General features: G+C 35.2%; 2 protein-coding genes across 5 annotated transcripts in view; one reads left to right on the top strand and one right to left on the bottom strand.

The window, feature by feature from the left end:
- Nucleotides 1-5,063, top strand: part of LOC135216250 (uncharacterized) — a 5,855-nt gene extending 792 nt beyond the window's left edge. The window contains exons 2-4 of the mRNA XM_064251414.1: nucleotides 348-556; nucleotides 2,974-3,289; nucleotides 4,179-5,063. Of these exons, the coding sequence (XP_064107484.1) occupies nucleotides 393-556; nucleotides 2,974-3,289; nucleotides 4,179-4,400 (702 nt within the window). The 5' untranslated portion in view covers nucleotides 348-392 and the 3' untranslated portion in view covers nucleotides 4,401-5,063. The remainder of the gene's footprint in view (nucleotides 1-347; nucleotides 557-2,973; nucleotides 3,290-4,178) is intronic.
- LOC135216327 (uncharacterized) overlaps nucleotides 1-22,500 on the bottom strand; it is a 314,243-nt gene that overhangs the window by 207,634 nt on the left and 84,109 nt on the right. The gene's annotated exons all lie outside the window — the stretch shown is intronic.

The raw sequence follows: 22,500 nt of genomic DNA, 5'->3' as shown, positions 1-22,500 counted from the left end.
CATTCCTCTCACTATCCTTGTTTTAGTTTTAGGACAGTCCATTTTCTAGGCATTAGTATACCTAAGGAAAAATCTAACATTATCTTTGCTGTATCATGATCAGGATTTCCATCTTACAATGTCTTCACCTTCATAAAGTGATTTTGGTTCCTTGTGCAATGATCTGTCATTCACCTTTTGTAGCTGGTAGCACACTTTGTATTTTATTACCCCATATTCTATGTAGGTTTCACTGACCAAAGATTGTACTATGCAGGATCATTACATTTATTGATAATGAAAGTATCGACATCACTGTTATCAACGATATTATTTCATCATTTGACCGACATATTTCTTTCCCCTAGGTAAATGTCTTCCTTGTGAAGCCCTAGCACCAAGACGTAACCGCTATGGATACCAGTATCTTCAAAACTCTTGTATATTTTACCCTCTTCTTCTTGAATCTGAGAGAATCATCGGCAAGTTCTGGTGTGACTTACAAAGAAGTCCTTAAGAATCTGAAGCTGACTCTTCCTGGAACGTTCACAACAAAATCGGCATTCAATACTTTAGCGTAAGTAAAAAAAAAAAAGTTATCATAAAATATTTTGAATCGTACAGCAAAGGAAAGCTGGAAGAAAGGGAAATAGGTTGCAGCCAGCAGGGTAGTAGCCCAGTTGCCAACCACCCTTTGAGACACTCCCGCTAGAGATGTGTAGGACTCTACTTGTATTGATCAGACATTTTCTGCTGTTTTCAAGTGTGACCCTTTTACTTTACCCTCAGAGATGTTGAACATTCTGGCATACTCTCTAAATATTCGTATCTTTGTTTACACATTTATCAATACATAATTTATTGTACAGTTTATTGTTCTCATCACGATTTTCTCCTTGTATTACACACCGCAAATGTTCCTGTTCACTCCACCGTGCATCCAATATTCCACATCAATAATGGACCTGAAATTCTCTTAACCAAGACAAACTTCTCTGGGCTTTTCTGATCAGTATTTCCCTAGGTATCCTGTCTATAAGCTGAAAGACAACTGGTCGAAATACAAACAGGTCGAATGACCATTTGATGTAAAGGACAATTAGTAGAAAATGCTAATCTGCTTAACTGGCTCTTGTCACTTCATACGTTATAATGATATGGCGTTGTTTAACATGCTTTAGTTTAGAAAACTTGAAAATTTAAAAGTTTTAAATTCAAAACCTTATTCCTTCAGTAAAATGGAGTTCATCAAGACAGAAAGAGGTGCATGAAACCTCCTCTACGGAGGATATGAGCAAGGTTTAGTGGTGATGTGTAAAAAGAGAATGAAGAGGACGTTTGCTGATGTGATTGATGGTCATCAGCCTTTTCAGCAATCTCATCCATGCAACGATTCGCGTCATACGGCTTTGAAAGCGATTGACCGAATAAAATAAAATAACATAAACTGAAGACGCTTCTGGTTTATAACGGATGATTATGTAAGTGCTTTATCTCTCAGTGTTGCAAGAACACTGTCAAAAAGATCCCCTCCTTTAAGCGCAAGAAACAATGTTAAGCTTTTATGAAAATAACAAAGTGGGAATTTAAAGCACAGGCAGAAACTTAGATCTCTTGGCTCAGAAATGCTCTTGGTTCTGTGACAGCACATTTGATTGCACACCAGAAGGATGGAGAGGCTTATGATGTAAAATTCAGCTTTTATAAAACAAGTTAAAAATCAGTGTGTTATTCGTCTATTTTGAACTGGCAGCTATAAAGAGAATTAAGGAAATGTTCTCAGAAGTTAGTATCTTCCATTTTGGCCAGTGTCTTTGGCGAAAAATTCAGTCATGTGATCTCCAAAAATGATACAGAGATGTTAACAACGCTTTCTAATCAAGCAACTACAAGCTCTCGCATTTTGCACTCCCTCAAGATATCTGTTCTTTGTTCAGTGATTTCGCTGTCTTGATGCAGAGGCTGATGAAGCGTTAGGCGAATTATTCTCAGTTTCGAAACTATATGGCTAAGGATGAATCAGAGAGGCCGACGAAGAAGAAACCAATTTTCGGTTACTCGAGGAGTAAGCCTACAAACTACTTTGTTGCTGATGTTGTTGGGATGTAGGAAGGGTCTACGGAAAAGCCTAAAAAGTTCTGATAAAAGTGTTTCGTGTTGAGTTAAAGATACAGGAATTTCAGGACAGGATATTCATGATTTATTTATGAGAATGTAAATCTAAAAAAATAGATAATGTAAATGTTAAACAATGCAGAAGAAATATTTCTAATAAAATATAGAGCATTTATTGAAATTTTCACTGTTGAAACAACGCTGTATTTGACCATAGATTTTTGCATATGTAGTACCGAGTAAGCTGGAGGTCGGATCATGCCTTGCTGATATAGGCATGTGGTCAGTGCAGAGTAGAGTACAAGACAATATACCAGGAACAAAGAACTCTTAAGATGCTTTTAATAAATGTGATTCGATGAAACTTCTGACGATTTCCAAACTACTCAGAAAAAATCGAAAAGAAAACAGCGAGTAATGAAATTTCAATCGAAAACTCATCAATAAAAATAATAATTATATTTGCGTAAATGAGCGTTTGAAAACCTTGTGGGCAATCACAACAGAGACGAATGCTTAAATTTCCTGAAAGCAGTAGCACATAATTTATAAGATTTCTTCCTGTCTCAAATTTATCAAATTGCACTGATGACTTTTATTGTAAGTAATTTTTGCAGTCTAAGGACAAAGCGTTATAGATATTGTTTGCTTCTTATTATCATAATCTAATGCTAGCGTCAACTTATTAGTTGGAGTTCCACATGAACAAATGCTCTAGCATGCGTTACCTTGACATGTCAGTAGTAGTCGAAGTGATTTGAAATCAGAGAACTCGCAGGTGGAAAAGTGAACAATTCCCATGAAAGTTACCGCAGAAAATAGAACTCCAGAGTTGTCGCACGAATGGACCATCTCCCTCAAGACTGTTTCACTTTCCAGGTGCGCATCTTTCTGCTTGGAGATCCAGTGTCAAGGGTTTGGTTACATCCAGCCAACGAAGGTGTGCAGGCTGTACACAGGTCTGAACCAGTACTTGGTACCAGAGGCGACGACCGTCTACGGGCTGAGGACGTTCCTGCCCCTGAATTCGAACATCATCTTCATCAAGGTCCTGACTCCAGCGAGACCTTGGAATGTGGGGAAAGCAGACTGCGAGGCTCTGAACGGAAAGTTGATTTACATCCCAATTGAAAACGACGCAGAGGGAATCAGGCTGCTGAATCTGTATGGCGGTTATATGGTTGGGCTGTACAAGGTAAGTTAAGAACTGAGGCCACAGCCTTACTCAAACGCACCAATGTCCTGGCAGTAAAATCACAGTAACGGGAAAATTATGAACGCATGTGAAACTTATGTATATACACTATTGTTTTTCTGGAGTAAGACAAAGTATTGTCAATCTATGATTCCCGTCTCACATCCATTGTAAGGAAAACACGAATGTTATACATCGTCCATTCAATGATTTCGAAATATTCTTGTTCATTTTTCACAACAGCATGGGTGAAAATAACACTTGATGGCATAAGTACGAAATTGTTTTGATTTAAAATCGAGTTGAACTTTACCCTTAATTCACCGACACATTTGCCATAACTACCGCGAAGAAACAGATGCATTATTGTCTTTCAATGATTAAGCTGCCATATTGTTTTTGCTTTTGAACAATATTTTGATTAATAATATTTATATTGTTACTTTAGGTAGATGAAGACAGGCAGGAACACCCAGGAATTTAACATTTTGATAGTTATTCCAACGTTTCGCAGTACGTTATTGTATCCTCAAGAATTCTACTCTGCCGAGTGGTCTCCTGAATTTTGGCTATTTTTGCTTTTCTTATCTAAAACTGGATATTAGAATTGTTCATTGAGCTATAGATCATGCTGCAGAGAAGGGTCACCAGAATTAAATAGTTCACTGACACAGGAATGGAGAAACTGATGTTTTCCTTTCTCATGCTGACTTGCCAACTTGCCCTATGAAACTCAAGAAGAAGCTTAATTGGTTATATAGAACAGAATTTGATGATTTGCACTCAAGATGAATCAGGCAGAGATGATTGGATTCCAGGTCAGTAAATCATATCCACTTCATCGAATCATATCCACTTTATCAACTTTAGTCATCTTTTCTTCTTTCAGACATCCAGGTACAGCAAAACATTCTACGATTTCTACGGCAACACCTTCAACGAAAGTGAGATCAAATGGATCCCAGGCCAGCCAGATTACATTGAGGGCATAAATTTAAGCCCATTTTGCATATCCAGGACTGCTATAAGTGGCCATGAGGACGTCTGGTGTGAGTCTGATTTTGGTGATTTCCCGATCTGCGATGTTTATGGAGACTGGCGGTACTCTTAAATTAGATTGACTTCTGGTATTTTGCTTATTTGATCTTGTGTCCATGTTAAAAGAAGCATTTTTGCATATTTACACGGCATGTCTGTCGAGTGGTTTTACGCAGAGAAAGTTTTCACGGCATATTTCGTGCTTGAGAAATTTGATGGGCATGGTGGCATACTTAATTAAAGGTGGTTACCAAATGGTTTGATAATTGTTTACTAATAAGCCTTAATATCAAAGTTCTCAGCTGAAATATATTTAGTAACTAGAACTTAGAGAGTAATATTTAATTGTATTAGGCTTTCTACTTTTTACCCTTTAGCATAAACTGGCTTTACTAAGAGAACCTCTCCTCACGGTTTAATGAGCATAAGGGAAGGAATTGCACAATCAAGTCTTTTAGAAAATCTGATGATATTCTTTTAGGCAACATTGTGACGGTATATATGACATCAGTAACTCAAATATCAAAGACTCTAAGATGCTTAACAAAGGTAATAGTGAATTTAAAATAAGAATTTCTGAGTGTGCACTGATCAAGTGTGATTTGTCACTGGAATCTTAACTCATTTCCTCATATAATACTTCTTTGCTTTTATTACGTAAGTTTGTTGCTACTATCAATTCGTCACCATTAGATTGTATTTGTAAAAATGGAAAAAATGCATGTTCACAGTGTAACCTGTCTTTGGTGAAATAAATGTTCTAAAATGTTGTTGCTTGTAAATGTACATTTCTTTGAAAAGTGGACTCTGCCTGATATATATATATATAATATATAATATATAATATATATATATATATATATATATATGTATATATATATATATACAGGCAGTCCCCGGGTTATGACGGGGGTTCCGTTCTTGAGACGCGTCGTAACCCAAAAATCGTCGTTAGCCAGAACATCGTCAAAAATCCCAAGAAAACCTCACTTTTAATGCTTTGGGTGCATTGAAAACTATGTAAACTGCATTATATTGCATTTTTCATCAAAATAACCTTCAATTATGATTATTTATCATTTTTGGTGTCATATTTCATCTGTCAGATCAGTGTTGTAGGTGTCGTAACCCTGGAATAATTTTTCTGATGGATATAATTGAAAAGTGCTTAACCTCAGAACATCGTAAGCCGAACCCGTCATAACCCGGGGACTGCCTGTATATATATATATATATATATATATATATATATATATATATATATATATATACATATACATATATACATATATACATATACTAACACACACACATGTATATATATATGTAGGGCTGATGCCTTTGTATAACAAGGTGCCCTGTGAGGTTATTAAGACCTGCGATAATTTATGCTAAGGTTATGTTATGACTCCCCATCCTCATTGGAGTATCTTGGATTTCGATGATAATTCTAAGTTCATTCAGTATCTTCTTTCTGGTGTGAGGTTCTAGTGTTGAAACACAGAGTACAAAAATATCTGTATTTTCTAAGTCTACATAGTGATGATCAGATAAAATTGGACAGGTCTTCCAATGATGCTGGCTAAATGAAGTCTGACCTATAATCTGGTTTACAAATCATAAAGTGAGCAGACAGTAGCTCGAACATACGAACATAATCACAGATGACATAGATTACAAGTCATGTAGGCCGGTCTGGGTTATAGGTCACTGTGGTTTCCTCAAGCAGGAAGCTTTGTCAATAGTTTACAAAACAATGGATTTGATGACCACAGATGACGACAAACCAGACACTGAATGATACAACACGTCAGCTTAGCCTTCATTATCTTATCTGGTCCGATCACACTCCTGCAAGCAAACTGGTTGATCTCTTTAGTCACTGGTTTTAATTAATCGTAGTTTTAGTTTTTATATATGGAATAACATTCCATATATTTCATTATGTAACACTTACATATATATATATATATATATATATATATATATATATATATATATATTATATATATATATATATATATATATATATATCAGGCAATCAGGCGGGCAATGGAATTAGGAAGCAACAAGGTTCGTGACGAAAACATGGAAACAGCTGTCGACCATTCGTGAGGATTTTAGAACGAAGGAATTCTCATGAAACTGTATCATTACAATACATAACTTAGCCTCGTCCCGATTGGGACTCAGAGAGAGAGAGAGAGAGAGAGAGAGAGAGAGAGAGAGAGAGAGAGAGAGAGAGAGAGACCCCTGACATCTGAAGAACTTACTGAACTGGACATTCATGACATAATGGCTATAATTCTGCCGTTATTTGCAGAACCTTCCACTGAATGACAAAGACCGGTCTTAATTGGTTACCTAAACCTAATTAGATTTTCAAGGCTGAACAGTTAGTCTTTGCTATTCAGTTATTGCAGTTATTGGCATTGATTTTCTCAGAGAGAGAGAGAGAGATAGAGAGAGAGAGAGGGAGAGAGAGAGAGAGAGAGAAAGAGAGATTTTTATGAAACTCATGATTAGTTTCATTCAGGTGCTGTGGGGTGAAGATTACTTCATCGAAGCCCTTCTTCTCTCTCTCTCTCCCTCTCACAACCTACCTACGACCCACAGTGATCTCCTACCAGCTATGTAGCTACCTAATTCATTGCGTAAGTTAACAGAAACATACTGAATTTTAAGACTCACGTATTAATTACAGAGAGAGAGAGAGAGAGAGTGAGAGAGAGAGAGAGAGAGAGGGGCGAATCATTATTAAACGTACATACATCCTTAAGTTTCAAAATTGGAAGAGATTATAGTTTAAAGTAATATATATATATATATATATATATATATATATAAATATGTATATATATATATATATATATATATATATATTATATATAATATATCTATATATATATATATATATGTGTGTGTGTGTGTGTGTGTGTGTGTGTGTAGTGTGGGTGCGTTACAGAGAGAGAGAGAGAGAGAGGAGAGAGAGAGAGAGAGAGAGAGAGAGAGAGGTGATCCATTATCAATCGCATAACCTTAATTCAACAGTATCAATTTGGAAGCTAAATTAGTGGCGAACAGAATAATCTCCCATTATTTCGACGAACAGAATTTATAATTTTTTTTTTTTACTGATTTATCTAACAAAATCCTGACCGTTGTTGCTCCATTAATCAGAGGTCATATGCAAAGGCCTTTTGGTCTCTACTGACGGCAGGATGTTTCTCTTGTAATAATGAATTTCTGAACCATTGATAGTCCGTATAAAATATGAACATTTTTCCAACTTTTACATATATACACACCCACACACTCATATATATATATATATATATATATATATAATATATATATATATATATATATATATATATATATATAATATATATATCATTCGAGCTACAAAAATGTCCTTTAATATCATATTCGCTCTACTCGGAATTGATATATTTTGCATATATGTTAACCCGAGGGGGAATTTTTAGTTGATAATAATTCGTACCCCCATGGGATCGAACCACCGTCCAGTAGGACGGGGAACGAAATCAGGATCGGACAGTGACACTACCGAAACGGCTATCAAGAGAGGCTAAAGGTTTATATCGATTCTGACCATTTCAAATCAACGTCGATCTCGTTGTAATTGTAATTAGAATCGATATGGAACCCCCTCGGTACATATATGAAAATATATCAATTCCGAGGTAGAGCGAATATGATATTAAAAGGGGGGGGATATTTGTAGCTCGAAAAATGATTTATATGAATCACGTGATGTGATAAATATTCATAATAAGGCTGCGTGGGTCAAACGCTCGAATCGGCTACCATGGTGGAGGGGGTTCCATATCGATTCTAATTACAAATACAACGAGATCGACGTTGATTTGAAATGGTCAGAATCGATATAAACCTGTTAGCCTCTCTTGATAGCCGTTTCGGTAGTGTCACTGTCCGATCCTGATTTCTTTCCCCGTCCTACTGGACGGTGGTTCGATCCCATGGGGGTACTAAATTATTATCAACTAAAAAATTCCCCCTCGGTACATATATGAAAATATATCAATTCCGAGGTAGAGCGAATATGATATTAAAGGACATTTGTAGTTCGAATGATTTATATGAATCACGGTGATGTGATAAATATTCATATATATATATATATATATATATATATATATATATATATATATATAACCCATTTCATCTGACAATTTCGAATTCTTCTTTATAATTTTTGTTTCCTCAGATGTATGCATATTAAAAAAACAAGTAAAAATTTGCGCCGAAGTTTCTTCGGTGCACTCGTTCGATGGTCTCAGAGTAATGCTGTATGAACCGCGGCCTATGGAGCTTTAAATCACGACTCCGTTGTGGCCTGTCCTATATCGTTGCCAGAAGCACGATAATGGATAACTGTAACTAGAATAAAAAACTGCTGAGGCTAGAGGGCTGTAATTTGGTATATTTGATGACTTGAGCGTGGGAGAACGACGTACCAATTTGCAGTATTCTAGCCTCAGGTTTTTTTAAGGTATGAGGCCGGACAGAAGAAAGTGCAGATGGACGTACAAAGCCAGACAACTAAAACCCATTTCAACTGACACTAAACAGCAACAAGTGCCGACTGAACAACTGAACCTGACAGACCCGTTCTCATCGTCTCCCAAAGGGTTGGGTCTCGTGAAACGACGAGAAAAGCAGGCGAGCACATCTCCATTGCATTATAATGTAGTGCTAGCACACGAAAATTATGGGGGGAAACCTGGTGGGAAGTTAATTTGAATGAAAGGCTGTGAAAGCGAATCGATGGAGGCTTTAAGAGGCTATTGATGTCAAGAATGAAGGATAGCAGCCCCAAGATGGATGCGTCGTGGAAATTCTATTTTTTAAAATGTTATTTTTATTTTTAAACCTTATTCTTTATTTTTATTTTCGTTTGATTTTTCCAAGGAAATGGAAAACTGATGTTGGTCGTTATTCTCCTCGAGAAGGTCGTAAGGCTTTTTTTATTTTTGGAGAGAGAGAGAGAGAGAGAGAGAGAGAGAGAAGAGAGAGAGAGAGAGAGAGAGAGAGAGAGAGTTCAGAAATGCCGAGGACTGTCTCCTTTTCCTAATTCAGTTCCATAATAATCGGATATGGTAATCGTCTTTATACAACCTAAAATTTTCCCCTCTTATCATAACGTTTACGTCTTCATCTTCTTGTACGGACCTTTTCCTGTTCACTGTTCGCCAAAGATAAGATTTTTTGGGTAGTGCTCCTGCAACACTCAACGGCAAAGTATATGTTGCATTATCTACTATGCAGTCAGCCAATTCTTCGGTTTCACAAGCCCTTTGCTTAATTTCATCTACAACTTTCAAGGCAGCATAATAATACTAATAATAATAATAATAATAATAATAATAATAATAATAATAATGATAATAATAAACATTTTTTTTATAGTGTGGGGTTTCGGGTTGCATCCTGCCTCCTTAGGAGTCCATCACTTTTCTTACTATGTGCGCCGTTTCTAGGATCACACTCTTCCGCAGGAGTCCTGGAGCTACTTCAGCCTCTAGTTTTTCCAGATTCCTTTTCAAGGATCTTGGGATCGGAATACTAGGCACGATCCCAAGATCCCAGAACACTAGGCACGATCCCAAGATCCCTGAAAAGGAATCTGGAAAAACTAGAGGTTGAAGTAGCTCCAGGACTCATGCAGAAGAGTGTGATACTAGAAACGGCGCACATAGTAAGGAAAGTGATGGACTCCTAAGGAGGCAGGATGCAACCCGAAACCCCTCACTATAAATACCACCCAGTCGAATTAGAGCAAAAAAAAAATATAATAATAAGAAGAGAGAGAGAGAGAGAGAGAGAGAGAGAGAGAGAGAGAGAGAGAGAATACTTGCTCCCAGATAAGCGCCTCGGCGACAAACTCATTTTGCATCAAAAATGTACACTAAAGTTACGGCATCCAGATACCAAATCCCAATTAGCATTCGTAGATAAATTACGTAAATCACTATGCTAAAATATTCATGAAATATTACATTCGCCATTGAGAGGTCTTTGAAATGTATGCGCGCATTGATACAATGCAATTCACGGAGGCCGTGGGATTTGCATATCACATATTCCGGAAATATTTTGTTCTCCTAAATGAAACCTCGTCCTATATAGATGCAAACTACTTTTATATATAAAAAATATCATAATTATTATTCTGTTTCTCAAAATGATTTGATTTAGAACGACATAAATTCCCCTGGGTACGTTTTCTTATCATATAATTTTTACGGAACATTATTGTTATGATATATTTTTTGCGGAATATTTTTTCCCAGAATAATATGTTTATCACAATTTTTGCGGTTTTTTTAATCACTGGAATAATTCCTGGGAACGGAGGAAAAACTGCACAGAGAAATTAAACTTATTAGATAAAATGAAATTTTAATAATAATAATAATAATAATATAGCTTTTTTTCTTTTGGAAGTCGTAATTTCTTTCTAGCATCTTTCTCCTCCAAGTGAAGAAGACAACACAACAACAACAACAACAACAACAACAACAACAATAATAATAATAATAATAATAATATAAATATAATAATAAACATAATAATATAATAATCTTATATAAGGTCCACAATAATATACCAATGGTAGAATGTGAGACTCTAAATATATATAAAAAGCTTTCGAACCCTATCCTGGGTTCGAAAGCTTTTTATATATTTTTTATTTTTAAAAGTCTCACATTCTAACATGGATATATTATCGTGGACCTTATGCAAAGTCAAAATCCTATTTCTCATCACTGGAGAAATTATACATATTAATAATAAAATAATAATAATAATAATAATAATAATCAATAATCAATAATAATCTACTATAACAATGGGCATAATGTCTGTCTGTCTGTCTGTCAGTCATTCAATCACGGCCAAACGGCTGGTCAGATGGCCATGAAACTTGGCAGGGTTAGGGTGGGGACCCCTAAGATGATTTGCAATGGGGTTTAATCCAACCTACCCCCCTCCTTTGTAGGGGGTGGGGGTGAGAAGGGATTCCCTGAAACGGAGCTGTTTCTGGCCGTGAAACGAGGCTGGTTATTCCGTAGACATAGTTTACTTTACGATTTCATACATATTTCTGTATACAACTTCCCTGGAGAAAGTCGCGAATATTTCAGCTCGGACACGATGGAAGATGAAAATTATCATCAATATCCGCAAGATTTTTTGAATAACTTAAATCCATCAGGACTGCCAGTGTACAAAATAACGTTGAAGAAGTACTGCCCGGTAATGTTGCTTTAGAATTTCGATCCTGCCAATGGACATAATAAAAAGGAAACTGATAAGTTCTTACTTTCTACTCTTTTTTTGGAAGACACAGGATCAAGAGCATGTATCAGTAGCCCTAACGCACTGACATACAAGTTGCATCTTTGCAGTAACATAATGAAAAGAAAGATACTTTATTATTCATATCACCGTGCAAAGTAATTGACAAAGAAATGAACCAATCAAAGATCCTGTTCCATTAAATGAAGTCACCGACAAGACAAGAGAGAGAGAGAGAGAGAGAGAGAGAGAGAGAGAGAGAGAGAGAGAGAGAGAGAGAGAAAGAGAGCCATTTAACGACATTAATGCACAACATTTTTATATCTTTATCTTGCTATCGAAAAATGAGAGAGAGAAAGAGAGAGGAGATAATTTGTGATTTGAGAGCTAAGTAATCCGATAATCCCATCACCGTCTTCGTTACTTGACTTACATTGAGAGGGAGAGAGAGAGAGAGAGAGAGAGAGAGATGAAGAGAGAGAAACATTAAAAGAGGGTAAACAATAATGAATACGAACTTCTTTACGTTCATTGATTGTCCCTTCACTTACTTTAAGAGAGAGAGAGAGAGAGAGAGAGAGAGAGAATATCATTAAAAGAGGGGAGAAACAATGAATAAGAATTTCTCTGCGTTCAGTGATCGTCCCTTGAATTACATTACGAGAGAGAGAGAGAGAGAGAGAGAGAGAGAGAGAGAGAGAGAGAGAGAGAGAGGCTATTCTTGTAATCGCCATTATCTTAATATTGCTGAACAAATAGTACATATAAATTTTTTCACTTCTGCACCCTTATTTTATCACCCATCGTAGATGGGTAAGTTTGCTAGTAACAATAATAATAATAATCTTACTATAATGGGTGTTATCTCTGTCTGTCCGTCTGTCATTTAATCACGGCTAAACGGCTGGTCCGATGGGCATGAAACTTGTAGGGTCATAGTGGTGACCCCTAAGATGGTTTATACTGGTGTTTCATCCTACCTCTTCACCCCACCCTTGAAACCCCCCCCTCCCCCCCCCCCCCAGGCGGGGGGGTGGGGGATTGGTGAGAAGGGATTTCCTGAAACGGAGCGGGTTCTGCTCGTGAAGCGGGGCTGGTTATGTCCGTAGACTTAGATTTTTACGAATTTATCTCACAACTTCTGCATACATATGTTTGCTAGTAATAATAATAATAATGATGATGATAATGATGATTTCTAAAGCAAACTCCAAATGCATCCTCTCAATATCATATGACAAATGAAGGTCCCTCCCAGCCACCAACACCAAATTTTTCACTGTATATTTTGTTAGTCTCTGCTTTATCAGCCTTTAGTAATCTAAATCTTGGAAAAATAAAGGTCACAGTAGTACATATGTATTATATTGCTAAATACAATTAGCTTTCGCCTACTTGATCAGTTGGTCTTTTCATCCTAGGGAGACTAACTGATCAAGTTGGTAAAAGCAGTATACTACATATATACTACTGAAGACTTTATTTTTCCATTTAGGGATCCCGAGAAAGGGATAATACCAAATAATCTAAGTCTGCTTCCTTATCATCTCAATACTTTTCAAGAACTGTATTCTAAGCGTTTCTATGAGACCAGATCAACTGATCCCACAGAGTATTATGTTCAGAATGCTAAATTAATTTGTATATTTTCATATTTTTTATATTTTTATAATCTTGTGACCTCGTGCAATAATGCACATACTGCGTGCCTGGTCCGTTTTTGGAAATTGCATTAATGGACTAATTTTATTCTATTACCTTAGGCATGGAGGGACGGAAATAGTTATTAAAAAAATGAAAATTACAATGCAAATAGTCAAATCTGAAAACACTCGTTTGAAAAGGAAAAGTATTTTGTTTTCTTCTCTCTCTCTCGCTCTCTCTCTTCTCTCTCTTTCCGCTCTTCTTCTATGTCTGTCTGTCCTGGTATCTCGGTCCTGTCTCTTCTTTTTATATGTATAATATATATATATATATTATATATATATATATATATATATTATATAATATATATTACTACATACATACATTATGTGGTACAAATGTCCTTTAATATCCAGTTCGCTCTACCTTGGAATTGATATATTTTTATATATGTTAACCGAAGGGGAATTTTCACGTCGCTGAAGTCCTCACTTCTCCTCTGTGCGCTGTTGTGAGTGTGCGTGTGTGTGTGTATAGTACCTGTCTGTTATACAAACACCAGACGAAATTATTGAAACTCTATAAATCCTGGCGATGAATAAAATTGATAACATTAAATTAAACGCGGAGGCATGGCTGTCAGCAACAGGTAAAAGAGTCAATTTATATAAAAAAAAAAAAAAACTTTGAAATAATCGGTTTAACTGATATGAAGGTTCGCAGGAGATAATTGGCTGTTGAACTTAAGTACTGGCTGTTTAATTAGAAGCGATTCTTAAATCAACGGACAAGAAGGAAAAAGATATTTGGTGATTATACAACAAAGATTTCATCATTCTTACGGGAAATTGATATTTTGAAGTTAATGAATTTTTACTGGTAGTCGAAACCTTGTACGTTTGTTCATCAACTGGAGTTTTGTTCTAGTTTTTTTAAAAAGAAAACTTTTGTCTGTCTGTTCGCATTTTTTTTCTGCCCGCCCTCAGTTCTTGAAACCTCCTGAGGCTAGAGGGCTGCAAATTGGTATATTGATCATCCACCATCATCGAACATCCCAAATTGCAGCCCTCTAGCCTCAGTAGTTTCTATTCTATTCAAGCTTAAAGTTAGCCATAATCGTGCGTCTGGCAATTAGGACAGGCCAGCAACGTTCAAGCAAGTGGTTTCCCAATAGGGTTTATTTGTGTCCTGGTGCATTGTGGGAACGGATGGCTAGTTATTTTCAACTTGTTTACTTCTTATCATTTGGAAATGTATGTTTTAATTTTCAAAGACTAAGTAGAGCTTCGGAATTCAGAAGTTGCACCCATGAATCAATCAATCAATCAATCAATCAATCAGGACTTGCTTCAGCAACAGACTTCCTTGGATTATATCTGTAGTATTGCAAAAATCTCAAGCTATTTCTTATTCTTTATAGGGACAGGCCATTACATTTCTTCCTTAACATCCAGTACTTGCTAAATCTTCTATTGCTTTAAGGGCAACTCACTTTTAACTCATCAGGGAAGACAGACACTGTTAATTCATTCTGCGAGTGATTACAAAGGTATATTTTCCCTTGAGGTTCGTCCATCCAGAACGAAAATTTTTTTTAGCCTGTGACTCATTGGTCAATGATTCACCATAATTGCAACTAATCGTCTCGATATTTCCTCAACAACGAGTGTAGAGTGCAAGATCTTTCGTTCAGAGGTGACCAACTGTACCTACGCTTATCAAGAACCAATCTGTGGCCTAGGTTTTGTCGTTGAAATAGACGAATGGCATTTTGCCAAATGTAACTTCGAGAGAGGGAGACCTCTCAGCGATGCCTTGGCGATTGGGGAGGACTTAGCAGGATTCTAAAATGTTTTTGTTTTGCTTTTCTAATGCCTTTGATTGAGATGCATATCAAGCATGGCAGTACTATTATGGGTGCCAAATGGTCTGTGCCTTTAAGTCTCTGACGTTTTTGGTTACAGAGAATAATCCTGAACATTTTATGGACCTCTATATTTACACATAGAACACTGAACGTCTACGGAGGACGATCAAAGAATGGATTAAACTGCCTGGTAAATGGTCAGAATATTTCAGATAATAGATACCCAGATATCATTCCGTATAAAATGTCCAGAGGACCACCTGCTGCACCATTCAATTTACCAAAGCTAGTTGGTTCTGCCTTTCCCAGACTGAAATCCAGCGCCCTTCACCGTCAAGACTTGACAAAGACAAATCAGAAGACATTGTTAATTCCCATTTCATCTCCGCAGTTTCTAGTTCTGGAAGGTAAAATTTACTGAACATTTTCAAAGTAACGAGACGTCCTGTGGTCAAAGGTCTACGCTGCCCCTGTAAGGATCTGACACCCTACGGTAAATTAGTTTAGGTCATAACCCTAGTATTTGTTCTAATTTTCATTGTCGTAGATTAGATTAGGTAGAATGAATCGCAACCCTACTATTTGTTATAATTGTCATTGCACTAGGTTAGGTTAGGTTGGGGGAGGCCCAGGTGTGACTCTTGTCTGTAAGTTAGTTAAAGTTTGGTTAGGTCAAGTAGCAACACTATCAATTGATTTAATCTAAAGGTCTCCAGATTTAGGAAAAGTGGGTGTGGTGAAACTCACTACCTAGGTTGGGTTAAGCTCAAAACATCCCTGTATATCAACAATTTTGTACTCCCCAGGGCCCCACCCACCATCCGCCCCCAAGAAACCTCCATTTCCCACAATGGATCCCTCATAGTTCAAATGGCAAAAGTATATATTTCCTTCACTATTCTATTGTATAAGCATACAATTTTGTACTCACTGAGATATACTATACTGTACAGTATTGACATACCTTGACTCTAATTCGTTTAAATAAACGAACATCACCTCCTTCAAAAAAATACATTTATAATGAATAATATGGCGATAAAATACTGTGAATCCACGTAGATAAAGGAAATAAATAAATAGATATTGAGGGTCTACAGCCTCCATTCCTCTTGACTCCAGCAGTTTCATATAGATCCATAGAAATTCGATAGCGTTTCTTAGTTTAGATGCAAATCTGTGGCAATTTTCCCGGGAGGTATGGTTTCTGAGATCGTAACGAAGTCATAAATTTTATACAAGGTCCCTGTAATTTATACTAAAAATCTATATTCAGTTTCCTGAGCTCATATGAAACTAGATGGATTACGGACTAGATTTATTCTTGGGTGTAGAGAAGAATATGATGTTATAGGGAAGAAATGTCCAAAATTAAATGCATATTAAAAACAAACTTATCTGTTATTATTTCCCTTGGTTGTAATTTATTCACAATGTCTAGTGATTTCGATATTGAACGATTAAGTCATCTATATACATATATGCAAGTTTATGTTAATTTTATTTTATAAAGGATTTACACACACACACACACACACACACACACACACACATATATATATATATATAGATATAGAGATATATGTATATATATATATATGATATATATATAATATATATATATATATGCATACATATACATACATATTTAAAAAATAACTCATCAGTTGTGGTTTCCTTTAGGTGTAAGTTTTTATATATATATATATATATACGTATATATATAATATATATATATATATATAGATATATATATATATATATATATATATATATATATATATATATATAATATATTAGATATATATATATATATATAGTATATATATACATATATATATATATACATATATATATACTATATATATCTATATATCTATATATATATATATAGATATATATATATATATATATATATATATATATATATATATATACACTTAGACGAATGGGAAGGTTATTCAATTGCAGAGTAATGACGAAATAAACTACGACAGTGAGGCATCACAACGGGGTCGTAATTAACGTAGTCGAGGGGTAATTGACTAATTAGGCATTTATCCGTAATTTATTTGATGAATAATTCATACCTTTGCACCCTGGAGGTAATTTAAGCAGTAGCAGTAGACGGTGCACAAAGAAGGACGAGACTTCAAAAGTCATTAACGGGGAAAAGGAACACGTGTTCAGACTCCCATAGGGTTAGAGGTGGGTCTCTCTCTCTCATCTTCTTCTTCCTCAACTCCCTCTCGACTCCTCTCCTATCTCCTCTTCTCTCCTCTCTCTCATTTTAAGGGTTTTCTCTCTCTCTCTCTCTCTCTCGCTTTTAAAAGGATTCTCTCTCTCTTTCTCGCTTAAGGATTCTCTCTCTCTTTCTCGTTATTAGGATTAGTCTCTCTTTCGCTTATTTACTGCTAAAATCTCTCTCTCTCTCTCTCTCTCTCTCTCTCGTTTTCAGGATTCTCTCTCTATCACTCTCGTTAAGATTTGTTGCTCTTTCGCTTATATATTATTAAAATTTCTCCTCTCTCTCTCTCTCTCTCTCTCTCTCTCGTTTTTAAGGATTTCTCTTTCTCTCTCTCGCTCGTTTTTAGTAGTTTTCTCTCTATTCTCTCTCTCTCTCCTCTCTCTCTCTCCTTTCGCTGTTAAGATTTGTCTCTCTCTCGCTTATTCATTGTTAAAATCTCTCTCTCTCTCTCTCTCGCACACAAAGAATAGAACACCTTTGTTTACTTATCTTGTGTTCATAGTTGCTAAATAGAATAACTTGCCACATCAGACGATATTATGTATTTGAGTGAAACGCTAAGCGTATTCGAGAGAGCCTCTTGATTATAAATGCATTTCTGGTGTGTGGAATTAAGGCACCGGGTTACTGCTTGCTACTGGGATGGATATTATATTGGTGTTTTGGATAATATATATATATATATATATATACTATATATTATATATATATATATATATATACATATACACACACACACACATACACACACCACACACACACACACATATATATATATACATATATATATATATATATATATATATATATATATATATATATATTAAACTATATATATTGTTATTAGTTATTTAATCAGTAATGTTGTCGCTAACTTGTCAGTAGATAATTCACTAGTTTGCGTCAGATCCATTTTATACCCTTAATATAAGTTAATTAATTTTAACCAAATTTTGCTGAAGAATGTTAATAAAAGGAAAGTTCCAGTATATTTCAGGAATGAGTTTCGTATAGTTAACGAAATGCCAAAGAAAGTAACTTGGTTCTTCTGAAATAGCAAAGAAAGTAACTTGGTTTTTCTGAAATAAAAAAAGTAACTTGGTTCTTCTGAAATAACAAAGAAAGTAACTTGGTTCTTCTGAAATACCAAAGAATGTAACTTGGTTCTTCTAAAATACCAAAGAAGTAACTTGGTTCTTCTGAAATACCAAAGAATGTAACTTGGTTCTCAAAATACCAAGAAAGTAACTTGGTTTTCTCTAAAATACCAAAGAAGTAACTTGGTTCTTCTAACCATACCAAAGAAAGTAACTTGGTTTCTTCTAAAATACCAAAGAAAGTAACTTGGTTCTTCAAAAATACAAAGAAAGTAACTTGGTTTCTTCTAAAATACCAAAAGAAAGTAACATGGTTTTCTAATACAAAGAAAGTAACTTGGTTTTTCTGAAATACCAAAGAAAGTAACTTGGTTTCTTCTAAAATACCAAAGAAAGTAACTTGGTTCTTCTAAAATACCAAAGAAAGTAACTTGGTTCTTCTGAAATACCAAAGAAAGTAACTTGGTTTTTCTGAAATAACAAAGAAAGTAACTTGGTTCTTCTGAAATACCAAAGAAAGTAACTTGGTTCTTCTGAAATACCAAAGAAAGGTAACTTGGTTCTTCTAAAATACCAAAGAAAGTAACTTGGTTCTTCTGAAATACCAAAGAATGTAACTTGGTTCTTCTAAAATACCAAAGAAAGTAACTTGGTTTCTTCTGAAATACCAAAGAAATAAGAAAGTAACTTGGTTCTTTCTAAATACCAAAGAAAGTAACTTGGTTCTTCTAAAATACCAAGAGTAACTTGGTTCTTCTAAAATCCAAAGAAAGTAACTTGGTTCTTCTAAAATAACGCCAAAGAAAGTAACTTGGTTCTTCTAAAATACAAAGAAAACCAAAGTAACTTGGTTCTTCTGAATACCAAAGAAAGTAACTTGGTTCTTCTAAATACCGAAAGTAACATGTTTTACTGAAATACCAAAGAAATAACTGGGTTTCTTCTGAAATCCAAAGAAAGTAACTTGGTTCTTCTGAAATAGCCAAAAGAACTTGGTTCTTCTGAAAATTAAAAAAGTAACTGGTTCTTCTGAAATGGGCACAAAGAAAGTAACTTGGTTCTTCTGAAATACAAAGTCCAAAAGAAAGTAATTGGTTTTCTTCTGAAATACCAAAGAACGTAACTGGTTCTTCTGAATAAAAAAAGTAACTTTGTTTCTTCCGAAATGCCCAAGAAAAGTAACTGGGTTCTTCTGAAATTCAAAAAAGTAAAAACTTGGTTCTCTGAAATGCCAAAGCAAAAGTAACTTGGGTTCTTCTGAAAAATACCAAAGAAAGTAACTTGGTTCTTCTAAATACCAAAGAAAGGTTTTAACTTGGTTCTTAAATACCTAATACCAAAGAAAGGTAAACTTGTTCTTTTTCTAACAAATACCAAAGAAAGAACTTGGTTCCTTCTAAAATACCAAAGAAAGTAAACTTGGTTCTTCTAAAATACCAAAGAGAAGCTAACTGGGTTCTTACTAAAATACCAAAGAAAGTAATAAACTTGGTTCTTCTAAAATTACCAAAGAAAGTAAACTGGGTCTTCTTAGAAAATTACCAAAGAAAGTAAAACTGGTTCTTCTGAAATACCCACCAAAGAAAAGGTAACTTGGGTTCTTCTAAAAAAAAATTTTAAAACAAAAAAAAAAAAAAAAGAAAGTAAACATGGTTTCTGAAATACCAAAGAAAGTAAACGGGTTTTCTGAAATACCTTAAAGAAAGTAAACTTGGTTCTTTTCTGAAAATAGCAAAAAAAGAAATAATTGGTTCTTCTGAAATTGGACCAAAGAAAAAAGTAAACTTGGGTCTTCTGAAATAGCAAAGAAGTAACTTGGTTTCTTCTGAAATTAAAAAAGTAACTTTGGTTCTCTGAAATAAAACCAAAGAAAGTAACTTGGGTTCTTCTGAAATTAAAGTAACTTGGTTCTTCTTTCAAAGAAAGTAACTTTGGTTCTTCTGAATAAAGCAAAAAGAAAAAAAAGTAACTTGGTTCTTCTGAAATTAAAAAAGTAAACTTGGTTCCTTCTGAAAAAGGCCAAAGAAAGTACTGGGTTCTTCTTTGAAATTAAAAAAGTAACGGGTTGGTTCCTTTCTGAATGCCAAAGAAAGTAACTGGTTTCTTCTGAAATACCAAAGAAAGTAACTTGGTTCCTGTTTCTAAAATACCAAAGAAGTAACTTGGTTTTTCTTCTAAAATACAAAGAAAGTAACTTGGTTCTTCTAAAAATACCCAAAGAAAGTAACTTGGTTCTTCTAAAATACCAAAGAAAGTAACTTGGTTCTTCTAAAATACCAAAGAAAGTAACTTGGTTTTTCTGAAATACCAAAGAAAGTAACTTTTTGTTCTTCTAAAACCCTACCAAAGAAAAGTAACATGGTTTTCTGAAAATACCACGAAGGTAACTTGGTTTTCTGAAATACCAAAGAAAGTACTTGGCTCTCTCTAAATACCAAGAAAGTAACTTTGTTTCTTCATAAATGCCAAAGAAATAACTTGGTTCTCTGAAATAAGCAAAGAAACCTAACTTGGTCTGAAATAAAAAAAGTAACTTGGGTTCTTCTGAATACAAGAAGTGACTTGGTTTTTTGATGAAATGCCAAAGAAAGTAACTTGGTCATGAAATATCAAAGAAAGTTAACTTGGTTCTTCTGAAATACCAAAGAAAGTAACAAAGAAAGTAACTTGGTTTTCCTGAAATACCAAAGAAAGTAGATGGTTTTTCTGAAATGCCAAAGAAAGCAACTAAGTCTTTCTGAAATACCAAAGAAAGCAACTTGGTTTTTCTGAAATACCAAAGAAAGTAACTTGGTTTTTCTGAAATACCAAAGAAAGTAACTTGGTTTTCCTTTTCCAATCTGAATCTAAATCTGTTCCCGAAACGACTTCATTTGGCTTTAAATGAAAACTCAAAATCTCCGCAATTCGAATTCCGGGGTAGATTAAAAAAAAAATCTGGCCAAAATGTCGTTATCTAAACTGTCTTTTGGTCCACAAGTTAAAAAGATTGATGACCTTCAATTTTGTACCCGTAGGCAGGTTCACGTTATCCATCACTCCGATTCTGTGTCCTCTTCCTCTTCCTCTTCCTCCTCTTCCTCTTCCTCCTCCTCCTCTTCCTCCTCCTCCTCTTCCTCTGGGCTATACCATTCGAATCCACCCACAGCCGTTCGTTGGTTTCTTCCAGTTCTCTCTTTCGTTGTTATAGACGGGGAATTTATTTCGCTCCTTTTCCTCTAATCCCGTCCGTCTTAACGCTCTATGATCTGGCACATCTGTTTAATTTGTCCATTTTCCTCCCTGAATCCATTTCGATTCTATGGACATTTTCTCTCTTAGTGCTGGGAGCTTTCCTATGGCGCCGATGCTGTGATTATTATTATTATTATTATTATTATTATTCTTAAGATGACCCCCTATTCATATGGGACAAGGCCTATTCATATTGAACAAGACCGCCACAGGGGTCATTGACTTGAAATTCAAGCTTCCAAAGAATATTAGGGTGTTCATTCAAAAGTAGTGACAGAAGGTAATGGTAAAAGCAGAAACAGGAGATCACTTATTGGAAAAACAGACGAATTAGCAAACTGATCAATTGAAAATGAAAGTAAAATATCAAAAGGTAAGTTGCATTGCATTAGGGTACCAGTGCATTACATCTTCGCTTGATCGTCTGTTTTCACACCTTTATAAAAAAAAAAAGACTTTCAAGCGATCAACAAATAATTGATATTGTTTATTTTTAAAAATGTGGTCTAATTTGTTACTGGAGTCCATTTTGAATATCGTGATGAATTAATTCATAAGCTCTTCAGGAAATGAATGAATCAGGTTTTTTTCACATTACCTAGAAGTAAAAGGAAGATGGAAAAAGGCGTTAACTAGGAAAAGAAGGAACGGGGGTCTCTATGGAACAGAGGGGGATGGGAGGGGGTAGGATAAAAGATAAAAAAGGAAGTTGGTTATAGGGACACGAATTATTTTT

This window comes from Macrobrachium nipponense, chromosome 6, assembly GCF_015104395.2.
Source record: "Macrobrachium nipponense isolate FS-2020 chromosome 6, ASM1510439v2, whole genome shotgun sequence".
Classification (NCBI taxonomy): Eukaryota; Metazoa; Arthropoda; class Malacostraca; order Decapoda; family Palaemonidae; genus Macrobrachium; species Macrobrachium nipponense.
The sequence above is the reverse complement of the archived record's forward strand: the minus strand, read 5'-3'. Positions and strand labels throughout refer to the sequence as shown.